General features: G+C 35.7%; 2 protein-coding genes and 1 long non-coding RNA gene across 7 annotated transcripts in view; 2 read left to right on the top strand and 1 right to left on the bottom strand.

Annotated features, from left to right (window-relative positions):
• Positions 1–433: 433 nt before the first annotated feature.
• mapk12a (mitogen-activated protein kinase 12a) lies at positions 434–6,132 on the top strand. Its single transcript, XM_082181996.1, has 12 exons — positions 434–676; positions 2,031–2,160; positions 2,287–2,345; positions 2,445–2,556; positions 2,628–2,657; positions 2,744–2,791; positions 2,884–2,998; positions 3,232–3,303; positions 3,418–3,497; positions 3,614–3,692; positions 4,907–5,080; positions 5,304–6,132. The coding sequence occupies exons 1-12, from the start codon at positions 558–560 to the stop codon at positions 5,375–5,377; spliced, it is 1,092 nt and encodes a 363-aa protein (XP_082038122.1). The 5' UTR covers positions 434–557; the 3' UTR covers positions 5,378–6,132.
• Positions 5,622–11,469, bottom strand: LOC309507681. 2 transcript variants are annotated; one of them, XR_014209205.1, is made up of 3 exons: positions 11,337–11,469; positions 8,267–8,304; positions 5,622–8,176 (listed from the first exon to the last, which is right to left on the bottom strand). It is a non-coding gene; the product is annotated as an uncharacterized lncRNA (long non-coding RNA). The 2 variants fall into 2 exon arrangements; XR_014209204.1 differs by having other exon boundaries at positions 5,622–8,304.
• Positions 11,395–22,769, top strand: part of mtss1la (MTSS I-BAR domain containing 2a) — a 34,013-nt gene continuing 22,638 nt past the window's right edge. For 3 of the 4 annotated variants that reach the window (XM_082181934.1, XM_082181933.1, XM_082181931.1), the window contains exons 1-3: positions 11,396–11,868; positions 18,412–18,473; positions 18,882–18,955. In XM_082181934.1, the coding sequence (XP_082038060.1) occupies positions 11,797–11,868; positions 18,412–18,473; positions 18,882–18,955 (208 nt within the window). In that variant the 5' untranslated portion in view covers positions 11,396–11,796. Of the gene's footprint in view, positions 11,869–18,411; positions 18,474–18,881; positions 18,956–22,769 lie in introns of all 4 variants that reach the window. The other variant, XM_082181932.1, reaches the window with a different exon arrangement.

The following is a 22,769-nucleotide window of genomic DNA, read 5'->3' as shown; positions in this document are numbered from 1 at the left end:
ACCTGAGATTCTCGTATAGGACTGCATATGCAAATTGGCTCGTCTAGCCTGAAAAATAAGCATTTTTAATGCTATTTGAGCATAAGAAACAACAATTATGGGACAGTTAATGTCAGATTTGGTGGCTGATTTGACATTTTCAAGAGATTTTAGGATTCCCCATTCAAATAGATAGGATTTGGTCTTGGCTGCCCGGAGGCGATGCGCTGCCTAGTGAACAGACTTTCCTTGAAAAGGACTTTACACTAGTCACTAACAGCTAGTATCTAAAAAATAGCTCTTAGTGACACAAAAAAGAAGAATATAAAGATACCCTAGATTATTTATTTTATTTTATTATTACTAGTAGGTAGTAACATAAAAATGAATATTAGTTCAGTTTACGCAATAACTGTTCAAACGGCTTGCCATAAACAGCCACGCCGGAGAGGGAGCGGTTACGCGCACACGCACAGCCTGAACGCGGACAGGTAGATTGCTATTATCCGTGTTCAGGTAAACCTGGAAATCACAGCTGTGGTACTCGGGACAGCACATTTAAAGGGGTATTCACCAATATGTCAGTCCGATCAAGACCTGGATATTATCGCCAGGAGGTAAATAAAACCGCTTGGGAAGTCCCGGAGAGATACAAAGATCTGAAACAGGTGGGGACGGGGGCATATGGTACAGTATGGTGAGTAATTGCTCTCATTTTCTGTAGCCCACTTCCGGGAAAGAGTCGTGATTTATATGTTAAAAACACTTAATGCATCGTCACTGTAGCAGAACAAAATGTGCACTGGGATCTATTCAGAAATTATGTGAACGTCGGTATAGGCGAGCACAAGGGAATTTTTTTTAGACTATTTTGTGATAAAGATGCCTCTAAAATGTTTTGATGCGATCCAAATTGTAGCATATTTGTGAGTCATATGTTTTATTCATGCGTGTTTACAGGGATATTTAAGATAAACACAGAAAATGAGAGTTTCAAAATTAAGTGCCTGCAAAACAGCGTTGTGGTTAATAATTGTAAGATGGCAGCTGTTGACTAATGCGTGGCCAGGTGATGATGGTTTATTACGTTTCATGCTTCCTTTAAAAAGTCCCAGAGGATTATCTCCGAGTAACCACTGTTCGCGTCTTGAGGCACGTCCCACAACTTAATCTGCCATTAATTTAGTAAATAGCAACATTTGTACTTTGAAATTATATTATATTAATATTATAAAAAATATATAATAATATAATATCACTCACTACCCCTAAAATCAGTCTTCAGACCAGACCTTCATATTGATTCAAATAGATCACTTAAGAAAAATTTAAATATAGGCTACACTGTAAAAAATAAAAGTTGCTGCCTTATAGTTTACTTAAAAATGAAAATGTTGTCATCATTTACTCACCCTCAAGTTGTTTCAAATCTGCTGTATGCATTTCTTTTTTCTGCTGAACACAAAAGAAGATATGTTGAAGACAGTCGGTAACCAAACAGTTGATGTACCCCATTGACTTCCATAGTATTTTTTTCCTACTATGGAAGTCAATGGGGTACATCAAATGTTTGGTTACCGACATTCTTCAAAGTATCTCCCTTTGTGTTCAGCAGAAGAAAGAAATTCATACAGGTTTGAAACAACTTGAGGGTGGGTAAATGATGACAGATGTTTTATTTTTAAGTGAACTATTCCTTCACATTTTTAAGTACAATCAACTTGGACGTTTTAGTGATTTCAACTTGAATGACATTTAATTGACTTTAAAAAAAAGCGGAATCTTGTAAATTATAAAAAAAGGTTGAAAATTGCTAAACTCTTTTTGATGAGTTAAAGCAATGTAAAAACATTTGTTGTCACCTTATTGATCATAAAAAAAAAAAAAAAAAAAATGTACCATAGCTACAGTATGTGTTCAAATGTTCAATTCTTTGTGCATAGGCGTTTCTCTTGCGAAAGCAAGCTTATTTTGTGGTAAATTCTACTATGTATCTGTTTTCTAATTACATTTCTAATGTAATTGTTTACAACTGGTGATTCACTCCTCAGCTATGCGCTTGACCGGAGGACAGGGGCAAAGGTTGCCATCAAGAAACTCCATCGTCCCTTCCAATCTGATCTGTTTGCCAAAAGAGCTTATCGGGAGCTCAGGCTGCTCAAACACATGAAGCATGATAATGTAGGACACCAAAGATTAATACTGCATGCTCTGGGCACTCACATCTGCCCTGTTGTAAATAAACAGATTTACAGTCTCATGTTGTGCTGTATTTGGCAACCACTTTCTCTTTTTAAATTGGTACAGGTTATTGGACTTGTGGATGTTTTCACTGCAGACCTTTCTCTAGACAGATTCCATGACTTGTGAGTATTTTACAATCTTAAACTGTCATGCTTTGACAGCTTGTTTTTTGGATGTATGGAGGCATGATCATTTTCTGATTCTCCTCGTCTTTTGCACAGTTACTTGGTCATGCCTTTTATGGCTACTGATCTTGGAAAGTTGATGAAAATGCAAAGACTGTCAGAGGACAAGGTCCAGTATCTGGTCTACCAGATTTTGAGAGGACTCAAAGTGAGTATTGTAATAATGCAGGCTTACACACCCTCGCAAACATATTTTCATGACTCGCTTTGTGTTTACAGTATATCCATGCTGCTGGAATCATTCATAGGGTGAGCACAGCTGTGTCAGTCTTAAACACATATGTAAACATGTATTTCTCACTACGAAACCACTAACCTCATCTGATGCCTTGCAGGATCTCAAACCAGGCAATCTGGCAGTAAATGAGGAGTGTGAGCTTAAGGTATCTCACCACGTGCATGTATTAATCCTGTATGCCTTTTGTAGAGATTAAGATTTATTTGAAGCCTTATTGTTCCCTGTCTTACATTATAGATCCTGGATTTCGGTCTAGCACGGCAAACAGACAGTGAAATGACGGGTTATGTTGTGACACGCTGGTACAGAGCGCCTGAGGTCATTCTTAGCTGGATGCATTACACACAGACTGGTTAGTCTCACATTTCATGCTCTGATCTCTATATGTTGTTCTTAAATATCATAAATAATAATAATATTGTATTTTTTTTATATAATTTATTATAGATTAGTGGTTAAAGGTTATATATATAGTGGTTATATATCAGTGCTGCTCTCATAAAAGCAATAGAAAGTGCTTAATTAATTATATATTTAAATACAGAGATACTGTATGTATTGTGTTTGTTTGAATTTTCCCCTCAGTGGACATCTGGTCGGTCGGATGCATCATGGCAGAGATGCTGCTAGGGAAACCACTGTTCAAAGGAAATGACCGTATCCTTCCTTGCTGGACAACTTTATTTTTTATGTAATTGTGGTTTTGATGTGGTGATTATGTCCCTAAGTCTCATCCCCAGTGTATTTGAATCCTTGACCATTTTCCGTCAGACTTGGATCAGCTGATGGAGATCATGAAGATTACAGGGACGCCAACAAAAGAGTTCACAGCCAAACTACAGTCTGAAGATGTGTGTTTCATTCATATTTTCCTACTAAGATTAGTTTGCAGAACTCTCTCCAGATATATAATGAATACTTTCGAGATGTGAAAATCCAAAGTCACATGGTATATTCTTTTTTCTAGGCTAGAAACTACATAGCAAAGTTGCCAAAACTTAAAAAGAAAGATCTTTGGGCATTGTTACCAAACGTTAACCCACAAGGTAAGAGTGTTTTGAAAGTGTTTTGCTCAATCAATGCAAAAAAAAAGGGGATTAGTGTTTGTTTTTAATATGTTTTTAATTATTGTTATCATTTATTAAATAGTATTCATATAATTTTGTGAAAGTATTTTGGTAATTGTTTTATTCTTTTTTTTTATTATGCAATTATCTTTATTTAATATGCATGCAATTTTATACTTTTAATATTTGTACTTTTATAAATCCAGATATACACCAGGATCACTTTTAAATAAACTTGTGAAGGAAAGCTTAAAAGTTAATGTCATGTTAAGTTTAAAAGAAAGAAACTCATTCATATAAATGTTAACCTAAAATCTTGATCATTATAAAAGTCCATGGACAAGTTATATATGAGCTACGTTTACATTTATGCATTTGGCAGATGCTTTTATTCAAAGCAACTTTGGTAACCCTTTATTTTACAGTGTTCTTGTTACACGTTACATGTAGTTACTGTAGTACTAACTATAAATTATGCATAATTACATGCAACTAACCCTAAACCAACCTCTATTCCTAACCCTAACCCTAAGTATAATTAAACTGTAACACAGACACCTTAAAATAAAGTGTAACCACAACTTTTATTGCAGTCAGTTCATGCATTTAATTACAATTAATAACTGGAATTCAATTACTTTTCCTTTGAAAAAGTAAAGTAAGGGATTATTCTTATTTTTTCTGTAATTGAATTAGTTACTTCTGATGTAATTGCATTAAATACTGTATAGACAATTCTATATAAAACATTAGTGTGTTTATCATCAAAATGTAAATGTCTTATTTTAAATGTTAATGTTACTTGTTTTTAATGTAACCTTCTCCCTTTAAATACTTTGGTCATTTCAAGAATAATGTATGCAATTTTATATTATTTATTTGAAAGAATTAAAAGAGCAGTTTTATGTTTATTCTTGTGTTGTTCAACTGGTTGAGATTGATAGAGGATTTAGAAAGTAATACCTTTTTTTTTTTTTTTGAGTAATTAGTACAGTAATGTAATTACACTGTTGAAGATGTAATTAGTAGCTACTAATCAATTACCTTTTTAGAGGAACTTACCCAACTCTGGTTAGCACCATGCTCTACACTATTTGATCCAAGTACATCTTTCATGCATACATTTGATGAAAACAATTTCGAATGTCGCATAATTGTGTGTGATATTGACTCTATGTTGCTCTCCCTTTCAGCGATTAATGTGTTAGACAGCATGCTGCTCTTAGACCCTGAGAGCAGAATAACAGCGGCAGAGGGACTGGCTCTTCCTTTCTTCTCGGAGTTTCGTGAACCAGAGGAGGAGACTGAGGCCCCACCGTATGACCATTCACTAGATGAGGCTGATCAGTCAGTGGAGCAATGGAAACGTAGGTTTGAGCTGATAAGGCTTGATATGAGTGACTTTAACTTCACAGTAATTGGTGTAATGGATGAGACAACTAGTTTTAACGTTTGTTTAAAGATGCATAAGGCATTAATTAGCAAGTATTTCTTATAGGTGTGATAGTTTATTCCAAAGAGCTAAAGAAATAACCAATAACTCTCTTCCTCCGTCCACTTCCATTCTTTCTATTCCTTCTTTGACCCCAGGACTCACCTTCACTGAGATTCTGACCTTCCGTCCGGCACCAGTGGTTGCAGAATCTAAGGAGACGGCTCTTTGAGATTGCTTATTTTTACATCGTCAAGGCTTTACATTTGTACCATTTGTCACATACAGACTTTGAAAAGTTTTTTTACAGAGTGAGTGTACATTTTATTATTTTTCAGCCTTTTAGCCTGTTGTGTGCTAGTGTTTGACAGAGATGAACTAGGCACAACCGAACCATCAGCAGACCTGCACCATCATGCAATTTAATTGGGAGATTTTAGCATAAATTATTTTGCAAGTTTGTGATTTATAGTACCATTTTATTTTATTTTATTTTATTTTATTTTATTTTATTTTATTTTATTTTATTTTATTTTATTTTATTTTATTTTATTTTATTTTATTTTATTTTATTTTATTTTATTTTATTTTATTTTATTTTATTTTATTTTATTTTATTTTATTCAAAGCACGTCACTATCCAGCATTAATGCTGACATAATTATTACACTGAAATGCTGCAATGCAAATGTCTGTATGGTTTACATTTAGGCCTGAAATATTTTTCTGGTTTTTGCCAAACCCCCACAGCCATATATTTCAGTATCTGAAAGAGTATTAACTTATCTTCTAAAACAGTTTGTCAACCTGACCACAGTCACGAATGCAGAGTCCAGACAAATCACGCAATTATGCAAAGGAATCTGACGATGTACTGTAAAATAAGTATTTTTTTAAATTGATCACATTTGATTTTGTTGTATATTTTTTAATCGATTTGTCAAGAAAATTAGAATGATTGATTAAAAAAATACAATTGGTAACTTTTCTGCTTTTGATGTTTCTAATTCTTATCCTCAGTTGTTTTTTGACACTTAAACTTGTTGGAAAGGAAATGGAAGTCAATGGAATTCTGGACCATTTGACATGAAATCCAGCAGAGGGCAACATTTACACTTCTTTTGCTCTTTCTCCAATAACATTTCACAGTATTAGTTTCTAGAAAGCTGCATTATTACACTAGAAACTCCATTTAGACTTGAGGGCCCTGTGCATCCTCATCCTTTATTTTTATGTCATTAATTTAGGTATGCGAATTGCTGCTACATGTCAATACAGTGCGGTAGTCTCTGAAGAGATATAGTCGGTTCATTTCTTAAATTGACCTTTGCAATTCTAGTTTAGAGACACAATTCCCTCTCTCATTAAGAGTCTTTCTCTGTTCCTGCAGCCTGTCTGTGATACCTTTGGCCTCTGTTTAGAATCCTTGTGCGGTTCATGTGGTCAGAGAATGTTCTGCCCGAAAGAAAACTAGAGGAGAGGGAAAATACATTTGTCATGCTACTTCTTGGCAGCCAGATGTAATGACACAGAATGAAAGAGGAAGAGAGGAAGATAGCAAGCAAAGCCAGCAGATTCTCTCCTCTCGCTGGTTTATTTAAAGAACTTCTCTGATTTCTTGACACAAACATCTTTCTTTGTTTGCTAGAATAAGCAGCTGTGCAGTGCAGAACGTAATATCACAAAGGTGTTTGTAAAAATCACTAAAGCTGTTTCATATTAAGATCGTTCTATCTAGCACCTGATTTGTGCTTCGGGTAAAACTGAGGAGGAACAAAAGGTTTTAATTTTAATTGTAATAAAGCGCACCCCAAAAGTATTTGTACACTTCAGTCTGTCTTCTGGTTTATCATGTTCATAGTTTATATGATGAGCTACATCTGTGCCTGCTAGTCTATGAACTTGAGAGGAACTGATTTCATACATCTACTAAAATAATGTATATGATAATAATACAGATGTTTTATATCTATGCAGGGACTTTCAGACATTTTAAGTGAATTAAGTGTCCAAATACTTACCGAGGCTACTGTATGTTTATAAATGCGCAATTTCACAGATATCTCTTTACACTGAGAACACTATGTCCAGTGATTAAACTATGGTTGGCTGTCCCTGTCAAACTTCCTGTCTTGTGTAACACACTTGAAATGGGATAAACACAATATATCATTGTTTGCTTATGTTTACATAGTTTAGAGATCTTGAACTATTGCATAAGTGACTAAGTATGGATAGGTCTTATGCTTACCAAGGCGGCATTTATTTGATTAAAAATGAAATATTGTGAATTAATATTACAATTAAAAATAACAGTTTTTTGTATTACATAAAAATGTAATTTATTCCTGTGATGGCAAAGCTAAATTTTTAGCAATCATTTCTCCAGTCTTCGGTGTCACATGATCCTTCAGAAATCATTCTTATATGATTTGGTGCTCAAGAAACATTTATTATCAATGTTGAAAACAGTTTAATATTTTTGATGATACACTTTTTTCAGGATACTCTGATGATTATAAAGTTAAAAAGAACAGCATTTATATTTATATATTTTTTTATAACATTATAAATGGCTTTAACTGACACTTTTAATCAATTGAATGTGTCCTGAATATCCTAAAAAAAAATAAAAAATCTTACTGACCCCAAAATTTTGATTGGTAGAGTAGATGTTTAAATATTTCTGCGTTTAATAACCTACCTCTCATTGGAAAGACACTGTCTATCATTCTCTATTGCTTCATGCTCTCTGCATATTTTACTATCTGTTTTCTCTGTCTCTTTCACAAGCACAGGGAGATGCACGTGCCTTCTTGCTGTTTAGCAGATCCTCAGGAATCCTTTGGCTTAGCGGGCTGTGCAAGAGGAAATTCCACTGGCTCAAATATACTCAGTAAAGGCCCCAGCGTGGCTCAAGCACCCGGAATCCCTGCAACCCACCGACTCCTCACTCAGCAGGGACAGCGAGGGGCCGGGAGGAATGAATGTGACGGTACCACAGATGGTTCTCCTCCAGTCAGGAGACAGACTATGGTTAGAATGGTATTTTAAGTACCACCATGCTCATAAAAATAACTGTTACCCAAAACATATGTGCGTGATCTTAAGAAGTTCATACTTGCCAGTCGTTGCTTGTTTTCATCCCACATCATAACTCTGTTAATGAATAAAAATAATAAAGGAAAGGTGAGAGTGATCCCATCACAGATTATAAAGTTTCAGCTCTGTTTTTAGAAATGATCTAATGCAGACTGTGCTTTCTGTTCCTTTTTTTTTTTCAATTGTGAGAGTCATAGAGGTTCACTGATGGAGTGTACGTGTGGTAGTATCATCTAAAAAAAGGCCCAATAGAGACATCATGTACATAAGAGCTGTACTGAAGAACATCAAGCTCCCATTCTGGCTCGGCCAAACCTGTCAAATATGAGGTTTACAGCCTCCTAAATACCGTGAAGGTCGGAGGTGGTTCCTTGACTTTATCTTTTTGGAGGAATTCAGCTGTTTTAAAGAACAGAATGTTCCTGGTTGTAAGTGATGTGAGAAACACAACAACATCCTCCTCCTTTGGAAAAGTTCTGGGGGGCTTTTAGATTTCTTTAGCACTACTCCAGGAAATTGTGGTCACAGCTTCATTGTGGTCAGTTATATGCAGTTGGCTCATTTATTATAACTATATCAAAACAGCTTTAGTGGTTCACTAAAGTGGTTTGCTTATTGCTGAAATTCAGTTTTAGAATACATATATGCTACTTGCAGTCTATTGCAAGTTCTTGATTTTTTGTGTGTCGTTTGTATGTGTGGATGGTTGAGCCAAAATATGAAGTCCAAGCGTAAATGAACATGAAAATTAATAATACACTCAGATATAATATTTTATTGATAATTATAGGGCTATATACACACTACTGTTAAAAAGTTTGGGTCAGTAAGATTGTTTTAAAGAAATTAATGCTTTTATCAAGCAAGGTTGAATTAAAGGGATAGTTCACCCAAAAATGAAAATTCTGTCATAATTTCCTCATCCTCATGTTGTTTCAAACCTGTATGAGTTTCTTTCTTCTGTTGAACACAAAATAGGCCCAAGGCCTCATTTACTTCTAGGAAAAAACACACTATCTAAGTCAATAGGGCTCACCAAACATTTGATGAGCCCTATTGACTTCCATAGTGTGTTTTTTCCCAAGTAAATGAGGCCTTGGGCCTGTTTTAGTTGCTCTTCTTTTGTGTTCAGCAGAAGAAAGCAACTCATACTGGCAACTCATGCCTTTAAATCGATCATAAGTGACAGTAAAGACATTTATAATGTTACAAAAGATTTCTGTTTCAAATAAATGCTGTTCTTTGGAACGTTATATTCATCAAAGAAACCTAAAATAATGTAGGCTATTGCCACAAGAATATTAAGTAGCACACAATTTTCAACACAGATTTGCAATTTGGGCCGCAGCATTGTCTCTATGAAAGCAAAACATTTGATCATTCCTCTTTAGATAATAACTTTTCATTTGTGAGAAGCAAGCCATTCTGCAATATTCTCCTGTACTCCAAAGCATTATAATACTTTCACAGTGAAGTAGCTCACCAATACCAGCAGCTAAAAAGGCCACCACGCAATGACACCTCTTCCTACATGTTTCACTGTGGATGCATTTATTATTATATTTCTCGCATATTTTCGAAGACATCGCTCTGGAGCGTCACCATGCAACTCATGTTTCATTGTTATTCATCGCTCCACACACAACTTCCCATGTTCTGCCAAAAAACGTAATTCTGATTTCAGACAGCAATGTCTTTTTAAATTTGGCTAATTTCCTGACCAATAATTTGTGGTTATGACAGTTAAAAGCTTAGTGTTTAGCCATTTTGGGCTTGGTCCATTTTTTTTTTCTTTGCCCAGAAGTGTATATACATTCATTTACTAATATAAAACTTACACTCACACAAAAGATTAACAGGACAGTCTTATCATTTTTAATTAAAGTTACATTTTGGAAATTTAGTTTGGAAATTTAGTAAACCAATCATGCCCACTGCAGTCTGTGGTCATGCTAATTTTAAACTATCTGGTTCCTGTATTAAGTGCTTTTGTAGAAACTGTGGTGGAAAACTGTGGCTCAAAGTCAGAAAGTGTTTATTTGATATGGGACTCTCTCCTTCCATTTCTCAACCACATTACATAACTATAAGTACTTGCATAACATCCTTTCCAGAATTTGGGGAGCGAAGGTAATCAGAATTTTATGGTCAAATAGCATTATGGCAACAGTATGTAGGAGATATGCTTGTGGAGATGACCAGTTAAAAGAAGATGGATATATGATATGCTGTAGGAGAGGGCTGTAATGAATTTTTGTATCCACTTCTCTCATTTATCTCTCGAGGGACAGTGTCCAGCAGCGAGGTCAAGATTTAGGACACTTTGCCCTATGCAGTTAGATCACAGTTTAGGATTTCCTTCAGGACTACAAAATGCACCGCTTTGCTTATAACATTTCTAATCACTTTTATTTGCCATTTGAAATTAGGTGCTTTTTTTCATTTAAGGTTTCCCACACCCAAGATATTAGATTCACGATTACTCTCTGAATCACATCAATGTTCAGAGCTCAATTTCATATTTAATGAAAGTTTAATGTGCAAGCTATGACTTCAAAAAAAAAAAAAAAGTTTAGTAATATTCAGGTAATATTTGTACTTTTTTTTTTTTTTTTTTTGTCACACCGCAGGGATATTTATGTGAAAAGTTTATTAAAATGGCATCACTATTTGTAAAACAATTAAATTAAATAAAAAAAAACTGGTGAAGTGGTCTTTTACTTCACCATCATCATTATAATTAGGCTATTAAGTCAAAGTTATGTTATTTAATTTATTAAAAAAAACCGATTTTCTTTATATATTAAAATATTTTTCTTGTTGTGACAATTAAAGGGTTAAAAAAAGTGCCTGCAGTGGCAGCTGTGCAGTTAACTTTGTCCCTGCCACACAAAGACACATTAAAGCTACTTTAAAGGACCACCATTCAATTGTCCTCTCCCTACACACACACACACACACACACACACACACACACACACACACACACACACACACACACACACACACACACACACATACACAGGCACACACTTGCCATATGTCCACCCATAAGCCCCGCCCCCAACGCAAAGATCCCGCCCACCAACCTGGAGGATCGAATATCACGTCCGTCTTTCGCTGCATCACTCGACTCCGTCTTTCATCCAAAAATCGCCGTTACAGTGTCAGTGTTTAAGCTGAAACCTCTCGTCCACGCGGATCTGACAGCACAGATTGTTAGTATGATACCCCAATCGTCATCTGTATCCTAGACCGGGGGTTGGGAGGGGAGAATCAAATCTTTTGACCCCAGCCATCATTCCCTGGATAACGGGCACAGAGCCACCCGACAGCCTCAATTGTTGTTTCCTTCTTCTTCTTTTTTTTGCCGACATCTGCTGCATGTTGCTCACATTTGCATCCGAAGCAACAAGAGGTCTGTATTCGGCTGTGATGGAACACTTTCATCTCAATCGCTGAAGAAAGAAATCAGCTTATTTGGATCAGAACATTTAATCTATTCTGTTGATTCACTGAGCGTGTAATAACAACCAAGGGCTTGGTGACATGATGGAGAGCGTGGAGAAGGAGTGCGGCGCTCTGGGTGGATTGTTTCAGGCGATCGTCAATGATATGAAGGTACCAGTTCTGTTTTATTGATGCAGATATTTAGGGGAAAAAAAGATGGTTGTGTTTTACTGCCTTTGTTTTCATTAGGGGTCCAGCTGCCTGCACCACTGATGCTGTGATTAATGACATGGGGGTCTCAGCATGGAGGGCTTTGTTGTGAAATGAGAATTGAACCCTTTTGTAGATGTCTGTAGAACCTTTTATATGTTAAAGCATATTTTTGTGCATTCTATTTGAGATAAATACAAATTATTATTGTACGTAATAATAAAAGGCCTACGTAAAATACGAAAAAGACTATTTTTCCACAGAAAATAGGTCCAGGTAGGGGCTTAGCTAGAAATGATCAAAATTCTTAAGAAATACATTTTCTCCAAAATATAGGGGTTTTATAAGAAGCATGGGCACCACCCACTTTTCCAGGCTTGAACAGAAATGTAAAATGATGTTTTGAAAGTCAAGTGTTTTATGTGCACCACGGTCTGTTATTGCATGTTTAGAGGCTCATATGTCCTTTGAATTTTACAACCATATAATCCCATTTTAACCCAATTCATTTTATTTGACATATAGTCCTCGCCATTTACAGATTTGAAAATGGTGCACTAAAAGTCTGCCTAGCTATTAGTTGTCCAATGACCAAAAGACATTTACCACTATTTTGAACTCGAGTCAAAATTTTGACCCTCTATCATATTGATGGTTTGTGAAAGCAATGTTAATGCGCAGGGATTATGCATGGCTCATAAAGACATATTAATGCATCAGAGAGAGTTTAAACGTGGAGCTCGGCTAAAATCTCATTTGCTCAGAGCCTTGTTGTGATTTTCAGTTGAGTAAAAAGAATCAAAACCAGCTTTTATACATCTTTTTGTATGCGATGCAGTATGTAGAATATTGACATTCATACATTTAGGAAAGCATTACATACATTTTTGTCAGAAGAGAAAAGTTTGTAACACAGAAACTCATTCTAACTATGCAAAATTTGGGGAGTAATTGATTTAGATATCACAGTGGCTATTTGGTCCAACCTTAGGAATAGGATAAGATATATAATATTACATGGCGCTATTTTTGAACCACATATCTTATTAAGAAGAGCCATTTGTAGTATTCCTTAATGAAGACAAGCCAAAATCTTATGTTATTGTGTGAAAAGTGTAATGTAATTAAAAATGCACGGGGAAAAAAAGGTGTTAAAAATGTTGTTGAAGGATCCAAGGTCTTTGCACATTTGTGTAAATAAACTGAATTTAATCTGTTCCCCTGTAACATTTAATCCTCTCATGGCCATCTCTCAGATATGATCTCCTTTTCTTACAGCTATTTTCACATTTTTTTGGAGAGCTTTCCAGCCTGTTGCGTTGCTTAAGCAGAACCCCGTGGTTGTACGTACTGTTCCATAAATGGTTTCCATGTTCTTGTGTGGCTCCAGTAGTGAATGTTATTGCTGAAAGTTGGCGTTTGAGTGAAGTTCAGTGGCCAGATGCCAGATCTGGAGTTCATATGTTGTGAACGGCTCCAGACTTGGCACGGGACCAACCCTGGCAACGTTCAGCTTGTTTGACATGCAGTATATCAACAGTCGTAAAGAGGGTACAGCCGGAGAGTGTTGTAATGTCAAGAGATGATGATTTGATTGGGTAGGGCAAACTCCTCTTCAAAAATTAGCATATTGTAACATTTCTCTACTCATTGATTTCTCTTGGCAGACTAAGGTCTATAAAAGAGTTTACAGCTGTGGCCAAAGGTTTATGACAGCTATTTTTGTTAGAATAATATGAAATGAAAACACAGAAACATACTTTTAAATAATTAAATAAACTAATATTGAAATAAATACGTAATAATAATTATACTCATGAGTTTAAAACATTTAACACTTTGTTTCGATGGTCCGCTTTAGACATTCTACTAATTATAAGTAACTTTACAACTATCTCTCATTAGACTATTAGTAGTCTGCTTAATATCTGCTAACACTTTATTTTGACAACAGACATTCTAACTTTGCAACTACATGTCAACTTATTCTACTAACCTGAACCCTAACAGTCTAAAAGTCAGTTAGTTGACATGTAGTTGCAAAGTTAGCTTACTTATAGTTAGAAGAATGTCTAAAGTGTATATAAAGTGTAACCCATGCAGTTCATTTAATAAATGCTATGTATATATACAGTACAGGCCAAAAGTTTGGAAACATTACGATTTTTAATGTTTTTGAAAGAAGTTTCTTCTGCTCATCAAGCCTGCATTTATTTGATCAAAAATACAGAAAGAAATGTAATATTGTGATATATTGTTACAATTTAAAATAATTGGTTTTCAATTCATTATACTTTAAATGATCATTTATTTCTGTGATGCAAAGCTGAATTTTCAGGATCATTACTCCAGTCTTCAGTGTCACATGTGACATCCAGTCTATCACATGATCCTTTAGAAATCATTCTAATATTCTGATTTATTATGAGTGTTGGAAACAGTTCTGCTGCCTAATATATTGGATGAATAAAAGGTTTAAAAGAACCGCATTTATTCCAAAAAAAAAAAAAAAAATTCTAATAATATAAATCTTCGGTAACACTTTACAATAAGGTTCATTAGTTAACATTAGTTAACTACCTTAGTTAACATGAACTAAGAATGAACAATACTTTTTCAGCATTTATTAATCTTAGTTAATATTAATTTCATCATTTACTAATACGTTATTAAAATCAAATAACGTTAAATTTGTTAACATTAGTTAATGCACTGTGAACTAACATGAACTATGAACAGTTGTATTTTTATTAACTAACATTAACAAAGATTAATAAATACTGTAACAAATGTATTGCTCATTGTTAGTTCATGTTACTTAATACATGAACTAATGTTAACTAATGAACCTTATTGTAAAGTGTTACCAAATCTTCTTTACTATTACTTTTTTATCAATTTAACACATCCTTGCTGAGAAAAGTATTGATTTATTTCAAAAAAAGAAAGAAAAAAAATTACTGACCCCAAATAACTGACCAGTAGTGTATATTGTTGTTACAAAAGATTTCTATTTTTAAAACATTTGCTGCTTTTAAATTTTTTTTACTTTTTATTCATCAAAGTATCCTTAAAATGTATCACAGGTTATGAAAAAATATTAAGCAGCAGAACTGTTTCCAACTTTGATAATGAATCATCATATTAGAATGATTTCTAAAGGATCATGTGATAGACTGGAGTAATGATCCTGAAAATTCAGCTTTGCATCACAGAAATAAATGATAATTTAAAGTATAATAAATTGAAAACCAATTGAAATTAAATTGTAATAATATATCACAATATTACATTTTTTTTCTGTATTTTTGATCAAATAAATGCAGGCTTGATCAGCAGAAAAAACTTATTTCAAAAACATTAAAAATAGTAATGCTTCCAAAATTTTGGCCTGTACTGTATGTTTGTAATTGTGTAGGCCTACTTTAAATTTCTCTAGCTTTGACAATTCTGTCTACACACAAATTTTGTATAGTACATTTTTTCAAACGTTTTGGTGTTTGTTTGTTTTCAGCTTTTGGACTGTGACTGTGATAGTCTCCATGAATTCAGATAAACTCAAGGGCTTTTATGATAAATTGACCATACAAATAACATCATTACTGTTTCAATCTTGGGTTGAAATGTTAGGACTTTCTGTCATCTTGTTTAATGTGTTCATTGGCCACAGGAACTTGCATGGATCCTAGGAAATAACTAAAGAATTTGGCTTTTCTTTAAAGTCTTATCTGGGCTTTGTAACTGATTCCAATCACAACACGGTTCTTCTATCATCAAAAACCCCCAAAAAACAGCAAGACATTGATATTTTAATGTATAATTAGGAAAGTCCTATTTTATCCTAGATTCTTACTAACTTATTTCCTGATTCGACACGATCTAATTCCTATTCACAAGCTCTAAATTTGATTCTGATGTGATTTAATATCAATTCATTTGTAAATATTTCATTACAATGTTAGCCTACATTTTAAAACAGAGAAATACATTTACTGTTTCCTTTATTGTGCAACTGAATAGCTCAATCAGTGAAAATAACACACAACGTTAGACTAAGTTTAAACCTGTGATAATGAAAATATATATTTTAAAAAAAGCAAACCGGTTATAACAATATGCTCTTTTCTGATTAAAAGTCTGTAAATATGATAAGATGATCATATTATTGAATTAAGCCACTGTATTATTATCTATTGCGGCCTATAAGTGAATTGATCACAGCATCTGCAGATTGTTCTTAACCTGCAACAACCTTCTTTATTCATCAGTTTTAGTCTCAATCTCCTTGTGTCTTTTTCGTCCTTGTTGCCTGAAAGCTAATTAACCACCTGTGGGCTTTAAATAGACCTGACTTTGACTGTTTAGAGTAGTCGGAGTTAGTGAGTCAAAATCAATTTTCTTATTGTATGCATTTACAGTGTGTACACTACCGTTCAAAGGTTTGAGGACAGTCCGATAAAAAAAAAAATGGAATTAATACTTTTATTCAGCAAGGACACATTCAGTTGATCAAAAGTGACAGTAAAGATGTTTACATTGTTGTATATTTAAAATAAATGTTAGTCTTTTGAACCTTTTATTTATCAAATAATCCAACTGTGATAATACTAAGAAATGTTTCTTGAGCACCAAATCAGCATATCAGAATTATTTCTGAAGGATCATGTGACACTAAAGATTGGAGCATTGAGGCTGAAAATTCAGCTTTGCCATCAATGGAATAAATTACATGTTGTAACTTATTAAAATAGAAAAGAGTTTTTTAAATTGTAGAATTGAAGAAGTTTTAATGACAAAGATACAACGAATTAACAAACAGACAGTGCAACACACTAAAGCAACGTAGACAAAACAGAGAATGAACGTGAGGGATCAACTTATATAGCAACACAAACGAGGATAATTAATAGAGCACAGCTGAGCTGACACAAATGAACTAATAGTGAGGCGAGGGAAAACTGAACAAAGGAGCACATGATGAGAATGAAAACAAACTGGAAGTCCATGAAAACAGAAACTAACAATATTTCAGTGAGTGTTACTGTTTGTTTGTTTATAGCAAATAAATGCAGCCTTAGATGAGCATAAGAGACGTCTTCCAAAAAACTTTAAAAAAAAACTCTTACCACACAATTGTATTGTAGTAACCATAGATTGTGTGTAACTTAAGCCGGGGACATACTTAAAGACTGTAAGGCCGATTATGAATGTAATTTGATGCTTACGACTGATCATGCCCAAACGCGCCTAGTCAGAGACAGTTGCGTTCAGTCGGTGTTCACAGTCGGTGTTTAAAATCTGCTCCAGTCATTGGAAACAGTCTGTAAGTGTGTTCAGTTCAGTCTTGGAATGTTTCAGCTAGTCGTTAAGTGTGTCCCCGGCATAAGGGTGTAATATTAAGTGCACAGTGGGACACAGAGCAGAATTAAGCTTTCTTCCAAAACACAAGAAAACCTAGATTCCAACATCAACAAACAAAAAAAAGTCAGACTCCCATGATTAAATTATTTTTTTAAAAGAAATAATAAGAAACCACTGCTTACAGTAGATATCTCGGGTATTCTACGATGTGGCTAGTGTCTTTCCATCTTTAGCGGTTGTGTCAGCAACCCCGATGCCAGAATTTTTGACCCGTTTTTAACACAAATGTCTATAGAGACTGAGGCTGTTCAGACAGATACAGAGACCATGCAAAACAACCTTATTCCAACCTCTCCAGTTTCTTAACAAGAGCTGTCAGCACAGCTTTAAAAGGATTCCTCTTTCCTGTCTCTTCAATTTTCTGTTTATTAAAGACAGACTTTCTCTTGAATTGATCCAGAGTGAAAGCCTGAGGCCTTTGTTGATTTCTCATTTGTTTCGTATAAAACTTGCATCTTGGAGTGTGAAAATAAACAATTATTTTGGAATTAAAATCTTAGTAATTCTTTTATGATTTTACTGTTGTTTACAGAGGTTCTGCTTGACCAAGGACGTGTTACGCTGGTTAAGCTAGTTACAGGATAGTTCATTCAGAAATGAAAATTCTGTCAACATTTACTCACCCTCATGTCACCCCAAACCTCTATTGGTGGCAATCAAACAGTTTTGGTGCCCATTGACTTTCAGTGTACGAAAAAAACCAACACTGATACATTTTTCAAAATATCCTCTTTTATGTTCCAAAAAACGATCCCTTTAAGAAACCTATTGTGAGAACACCAGCATCCTATGTTGGGGAACAACATGGTCTTTTAAACCGCGTAGGAAACTATGATGACAGACACACCTGGACGGAGTTTAGCTGGTGTTTCTGTCGAGAATGTTCTTCTAAAACACATGGAAGAGTGTCATGACTGTTTGTATTCAATGAGACATCTGGTCCTCATCTGAAGTGCTTTGCTCTCTCTTTGTGGTGCATGGAGTTCTGAATGTGTCCGTGTTGGGGTACCTGTATGTGTGCAGTTCGATTTTGAGGTTTATCTCCTTACTAACTCTCTTATATGTGTCTCTTCCTTCCTGTAGTATTCATACCCGGTGTGGGAAGACTTCATTGCAAAGGCTACAAAACTACATTCCCAGCTAAGGTGATTTTACACTTCAGATGTCCTTTTATTGATTATTTATTTAATCGTTTTGTAGATAATGATGCTCACCTTATAGGTCCTGTCCCAAATGTCAGCCTCAACCCTTGCGGTCTATATTTTGCTGTTGGGTAATAGCCACACCAATGTGGAATCGACAAAAAGTCGAATAGCCCTCATGAGCACCCTTCTGAATCATAAAATGACAAACGGGACACCCTGAGGTCTCATGGACTTCATGGATTTGCACGAGCGAAGGCCATGAGACCACAAGTCCACAGCAAGCCCTCCATTCGGGCCTTTATCTGCATTCTCAAGAAGTGAATCAGATTTTCAACAGGTCTGCCTGCTGTTCTTAATCAGCACTGGCATTGATGACTATAAATGTTTTGCTGTTTACTCCCTTCACAGAACCACAGTGTTGGCGGCTTCAGCGTTCCTTGATGCTTTTCAGAAGGTGGCAGACATGGGGACCAACACGAGAGGTACATTTTCCAGTTAAAAAGTTGAGGTCACAACGATCAACATTTTTGAGTTGCAGAAGGTTGTTGACGGTGTTTTGGGAGACTATAACAAACTTTTTCATAGTCAGATTGCACAACTACATTCCAAAATATGGCATTGTAAAGAAGCTGGAATTGGGGCTGCACAATTTGGAGAAAAGAATCGAATGGCGATTTTTCAGAAAAAAATTGTGATTGTGATTTAAAATGCGATAAAGTTAACGTCATATGTCCTACGGTGGGTCAGAGGTCACACTTCCGTTGGAACTCGGCTCTCTCGTGAACGCGTGTACGACTGTTTCTGGAAGCCAGTGATTATAGTTTATGAAGTTTTAAATATGGATCTTTTTCTTACAAAAACCTTCAGAAGGCATTTATTAACCCACTGGAGTCATATGGATTACTTTTATGATGGATGGATGCACGTTTTGGAGCTTCAAACACTCAGGCACTATTCAATGCCAATACAAAGCTGGGAAGACCCAGGAAATTATTTAATATAACTGAAAAAAGTCATATACACCTAGGATGGCCATACATTTTGGGATTCATTTTCATTCCTATTCCTTTAAATACAAGTATGCAGGGAGCCCTTAATGCTTCTCTTTTGTTGATAAGCGCTTCTCATTACAAGTATGGGAAGATGGTCGGCACATGTTCGTCCCCAAATGCTCATTAGAGTGACCCAAACTCAGATCAGATGCAGAGATTTGTGTTGAGCAGTGCGAACATTTACTTGTTCTGAGACACTGAAAACACCAGGTCATGAGATGCTCACGTGTACTGTAAGAACACTGTGCTGCGCTTCACTCTGAAGCATGCAGATTAAAATGTAATTAAATCACAGGCTCTGTGGTTTGATAATCGCACTAAGGCATATTGTGATTTTGTTTTAATTTCAATCAATCGTGCAGCCCTTGTTGAAAGTCATACTTAAATATGAATACAGCAGAAAGGTCACTTTGGGTTTGTTCTGATAACTAGGAAATGGCTTGAGAGTCATGTTTCACCATAGTTTAATTCTGCTTCTAGCTTGGCTGCTATTGGATCTCTGAAACTGAATCCTTCCTGTGCCTTTAAAATCCTCTAGTTACTGCCTGCAGGGATCAGACAAGGCCAAACAAATCTAGTCTTCATCAACACAGTTAAAGGATGTGGGTCAGGCATAGCTGTCGGCCTAGAGCTGAATTACTCATTTGTAAATTTCTTGTAAATTGCACCATATGTACACAAGCGCTGAATGCAATGGATCTTTATATCCCATGTAGAGTGCGTGGGTTTGTGTGTATTAGCGTGTGTTCACCAACCAATCACATTGGAGAAAATGGATGGTTGCTATTGGGTACCAAAATGGGTGCTGCAAGGTTACAGCACTACATCTCAGACGTACGGTATATATCGCTCTTGTTTTAAATATCTCCTTAGTGTGGGAGAGAAATTATGGTGGAATAGTTTTATATATATATATATTTTGGCTAGAGAAATATATCCATGGAGATATATTTATAAATCAATCAAAATTTTACCCAAACCCTACAGCTATACAGCTGGTTAAAAATGGCACACTTGCATTGATAAGAAATTAAGATACAGACTATACACTATAGACTAGAGTCTAAAGAGGCAGACTATGTCACATTTTATTTTGTTTCAGTCTAGTAACAGCAAATGCAAACCTATCCACCTTCACCCTTCTGCCCAGTTCAGAATCATTACCAGATGCCAGTGAACCAGATTGATTCCATTTGTCCTGCGGGAGCGCTTTGTTCTGCACCGGACTCCAAACATACAGCACTGGCATAAATTAGTTCAGTGAACTGTCAATACTTTTAGTAGATAGCTGTCACTGGAGCATTTTCACCTCTGACCTTGTCTGGCTGTTGCTTATGACTTTGCATATGCGTTGATATAAAAGTCACAAGTTGCACTGTACGCCATAGTGTATCAAATGATTGTTGCCCTGATTCCAAAAGAAAGAATTCATTACAAGCTTCTGACTTTTATTTAATTAAAAGGGTTACAGTAGCTCCACACTGAAATGATATCTACTCTACACCAATGAGAGGACAGTATATAATCCCTGGCATTAAGTGTCAGCAACAGTAGGCCTGCGTTCTCTTTGAATTAGGGTCAGGCTGGGGGCAGTGGCACAGCTGGAGATCTCGCTAAAACACTGACATCAGACGGATTCTCGTCTCACCGGCTTCCAGTGACACTCATTTCCCCCCCCATCACCCCAGTTAGCAGCCCCATAATCGCACACAGTCCGGACAGTCACATTAACTAACGACCACAGCCTTTCAGTGACCTGAACATGTAAAGTGGTTGAATATGTGGCAGTACAGTACTTTACAGTAAGGTTCATTTTGTTTATGCAGTAGGTATCCTGAACTAACAATGAACAACAATTTTTTCATATTCATAAAATGGCTTTTTTAAATATCTAAATATAATATAATACAATATAATTTACAATATGTTATAATTACATTCATATTATTCATGATATTTAATTATATTATAATTGTGAACATACTATTGTTCATTGTTAATTCATGTTTATTGAGAATACATTAATGTTAATGTTAAATGTTAGTATATAAGCAACAATAAAAGTAGAAATTAATAAATGCTGTGGTGTTTTTTTTTTTAAACATGAACACATTTCTAACCTTATTGTACAGTGTTACCTGTTCACCTTTCAAATTCGTCTTCATGATTGCCTGGATTTCAGTTTTGACCACTACCCTGCTGAAAAATCCATCATAAACCAGCATGAATTCCATGTTGGTCCAGGCTGGTTTATGTTGGTTAGAACTGGTATAGTGCTGGTCAAGCTGGGGGACTAGAATAGTCATGCTGTTCTCAAGCAAAACTGAGCTGGCTTGCTGGTCCATCAGCTCTGCCGCTTCCCATGCTGGGGACCAACAAACAAGCATCCCATGCTGGTCCCAGCATGCAAAAAATGCTGGTGACCAGCCTTGCTGGATTTTTAAGAGGGTATTAAGCATTTCATCTCCTTTCAACTCGACTTATTGTTCCATAAATGCATTTAAGATTGTCAAGAAAAGGTCAGTTTAAGTTGAGTGTTAGTAGGCTTGCGAATACCAATACAAGGAACGTCAATAGGGAAGGAAATAACATAACTCTCTCTCTCTCTCTCTCCCTCTCTCTCTCTCTCTCTTAAACCTTTCTCTTCTATTATGACTCCCTGCCTTTGATAGCAAAGGAGTCCAGCAGTCTGGCTTGTTTGTGATCTTTATAGTCATGGCGTCATGGTCAGTGTTTTTTATAGAGCATATGTGGGCAGTCTATTAGAGCACGTGTTAGACAGGCGTGGAAGTGTTTGATGTCTGTGTTTGACTTGCATTTGGATGTCTGGCCTCTAAGAATAGCTGCATTTGCTTACATTCACTTCCAGTGATGAATGCTGGAACAGGGATGTTTACTGGAACACAAGTCACATGTAATGATACATGCTTTGTTCATCTAGTTCTTTATTAGCACATCTAAGTCACTTTGTTTATATGATGTCAGCGCTTGCACCACCCCATAGTGATTTAGTTGTGTAAGTGTATAGTTAGTCCTGTGGGTAATTTCTTATGTTGTGAGAGATGCACCATGGGAGATGTTCACAAACCTCTCTATCATGGGATTGGAGTGAGGTGTGTTTTAATGATGGCTCTTGGGTCTGTATTTGTGTGTTTTCCATCCATGCTGATGAAAGGCTCTTCTCAGCGTATGTATATACTGTATGAGTGTGTATGGCTTTACAAGGAGCGAGCTTGGAAGCGAT

Source organism: Leuciscus leuciscus, assembly GCF_965113295.1.
Source record: "Leuciscus leuciscus genome assembly, chromosome: 10".
NCBI classification, from domain to species: domain Eukaryota; kingdom Metazoa; phylum Chordata; class Actinopteri; order Cypriniformes; family Leuciscidae; genus Leuciscus; species Leuciscus leuciscus.
The sequence above is the reverse complement of the archived record's forward strand: the minus strand, read 5'-3'. Positions and strand labels throughout refer to the sequence as shown.

Excerpts from the sequence above, each read along its gene's own strand:
- mapk12a (XM_082181996.1), top strand. The coding sequence starts at position 558 with ATGTCAGTCCGATCAAGACCTGGATATTATCGCCAGGAGGTAAATAAA. Across the intron at positions 2,658-2,743 it reads CTGCTGGAATCATTCATAGG|GATCTCAAACCAGGCAATCT; the intron begins GTGAGCACAGCT and ends GATGCCTTGCAG. Across the intron at positions 3,693-4,906 it reads ACCAAACGTTAACCCACAAG|CGATTAATGTGTTAGACAGC; the intron begins GTAAGAGTGTTT and ends TCTCCCTTTCAG.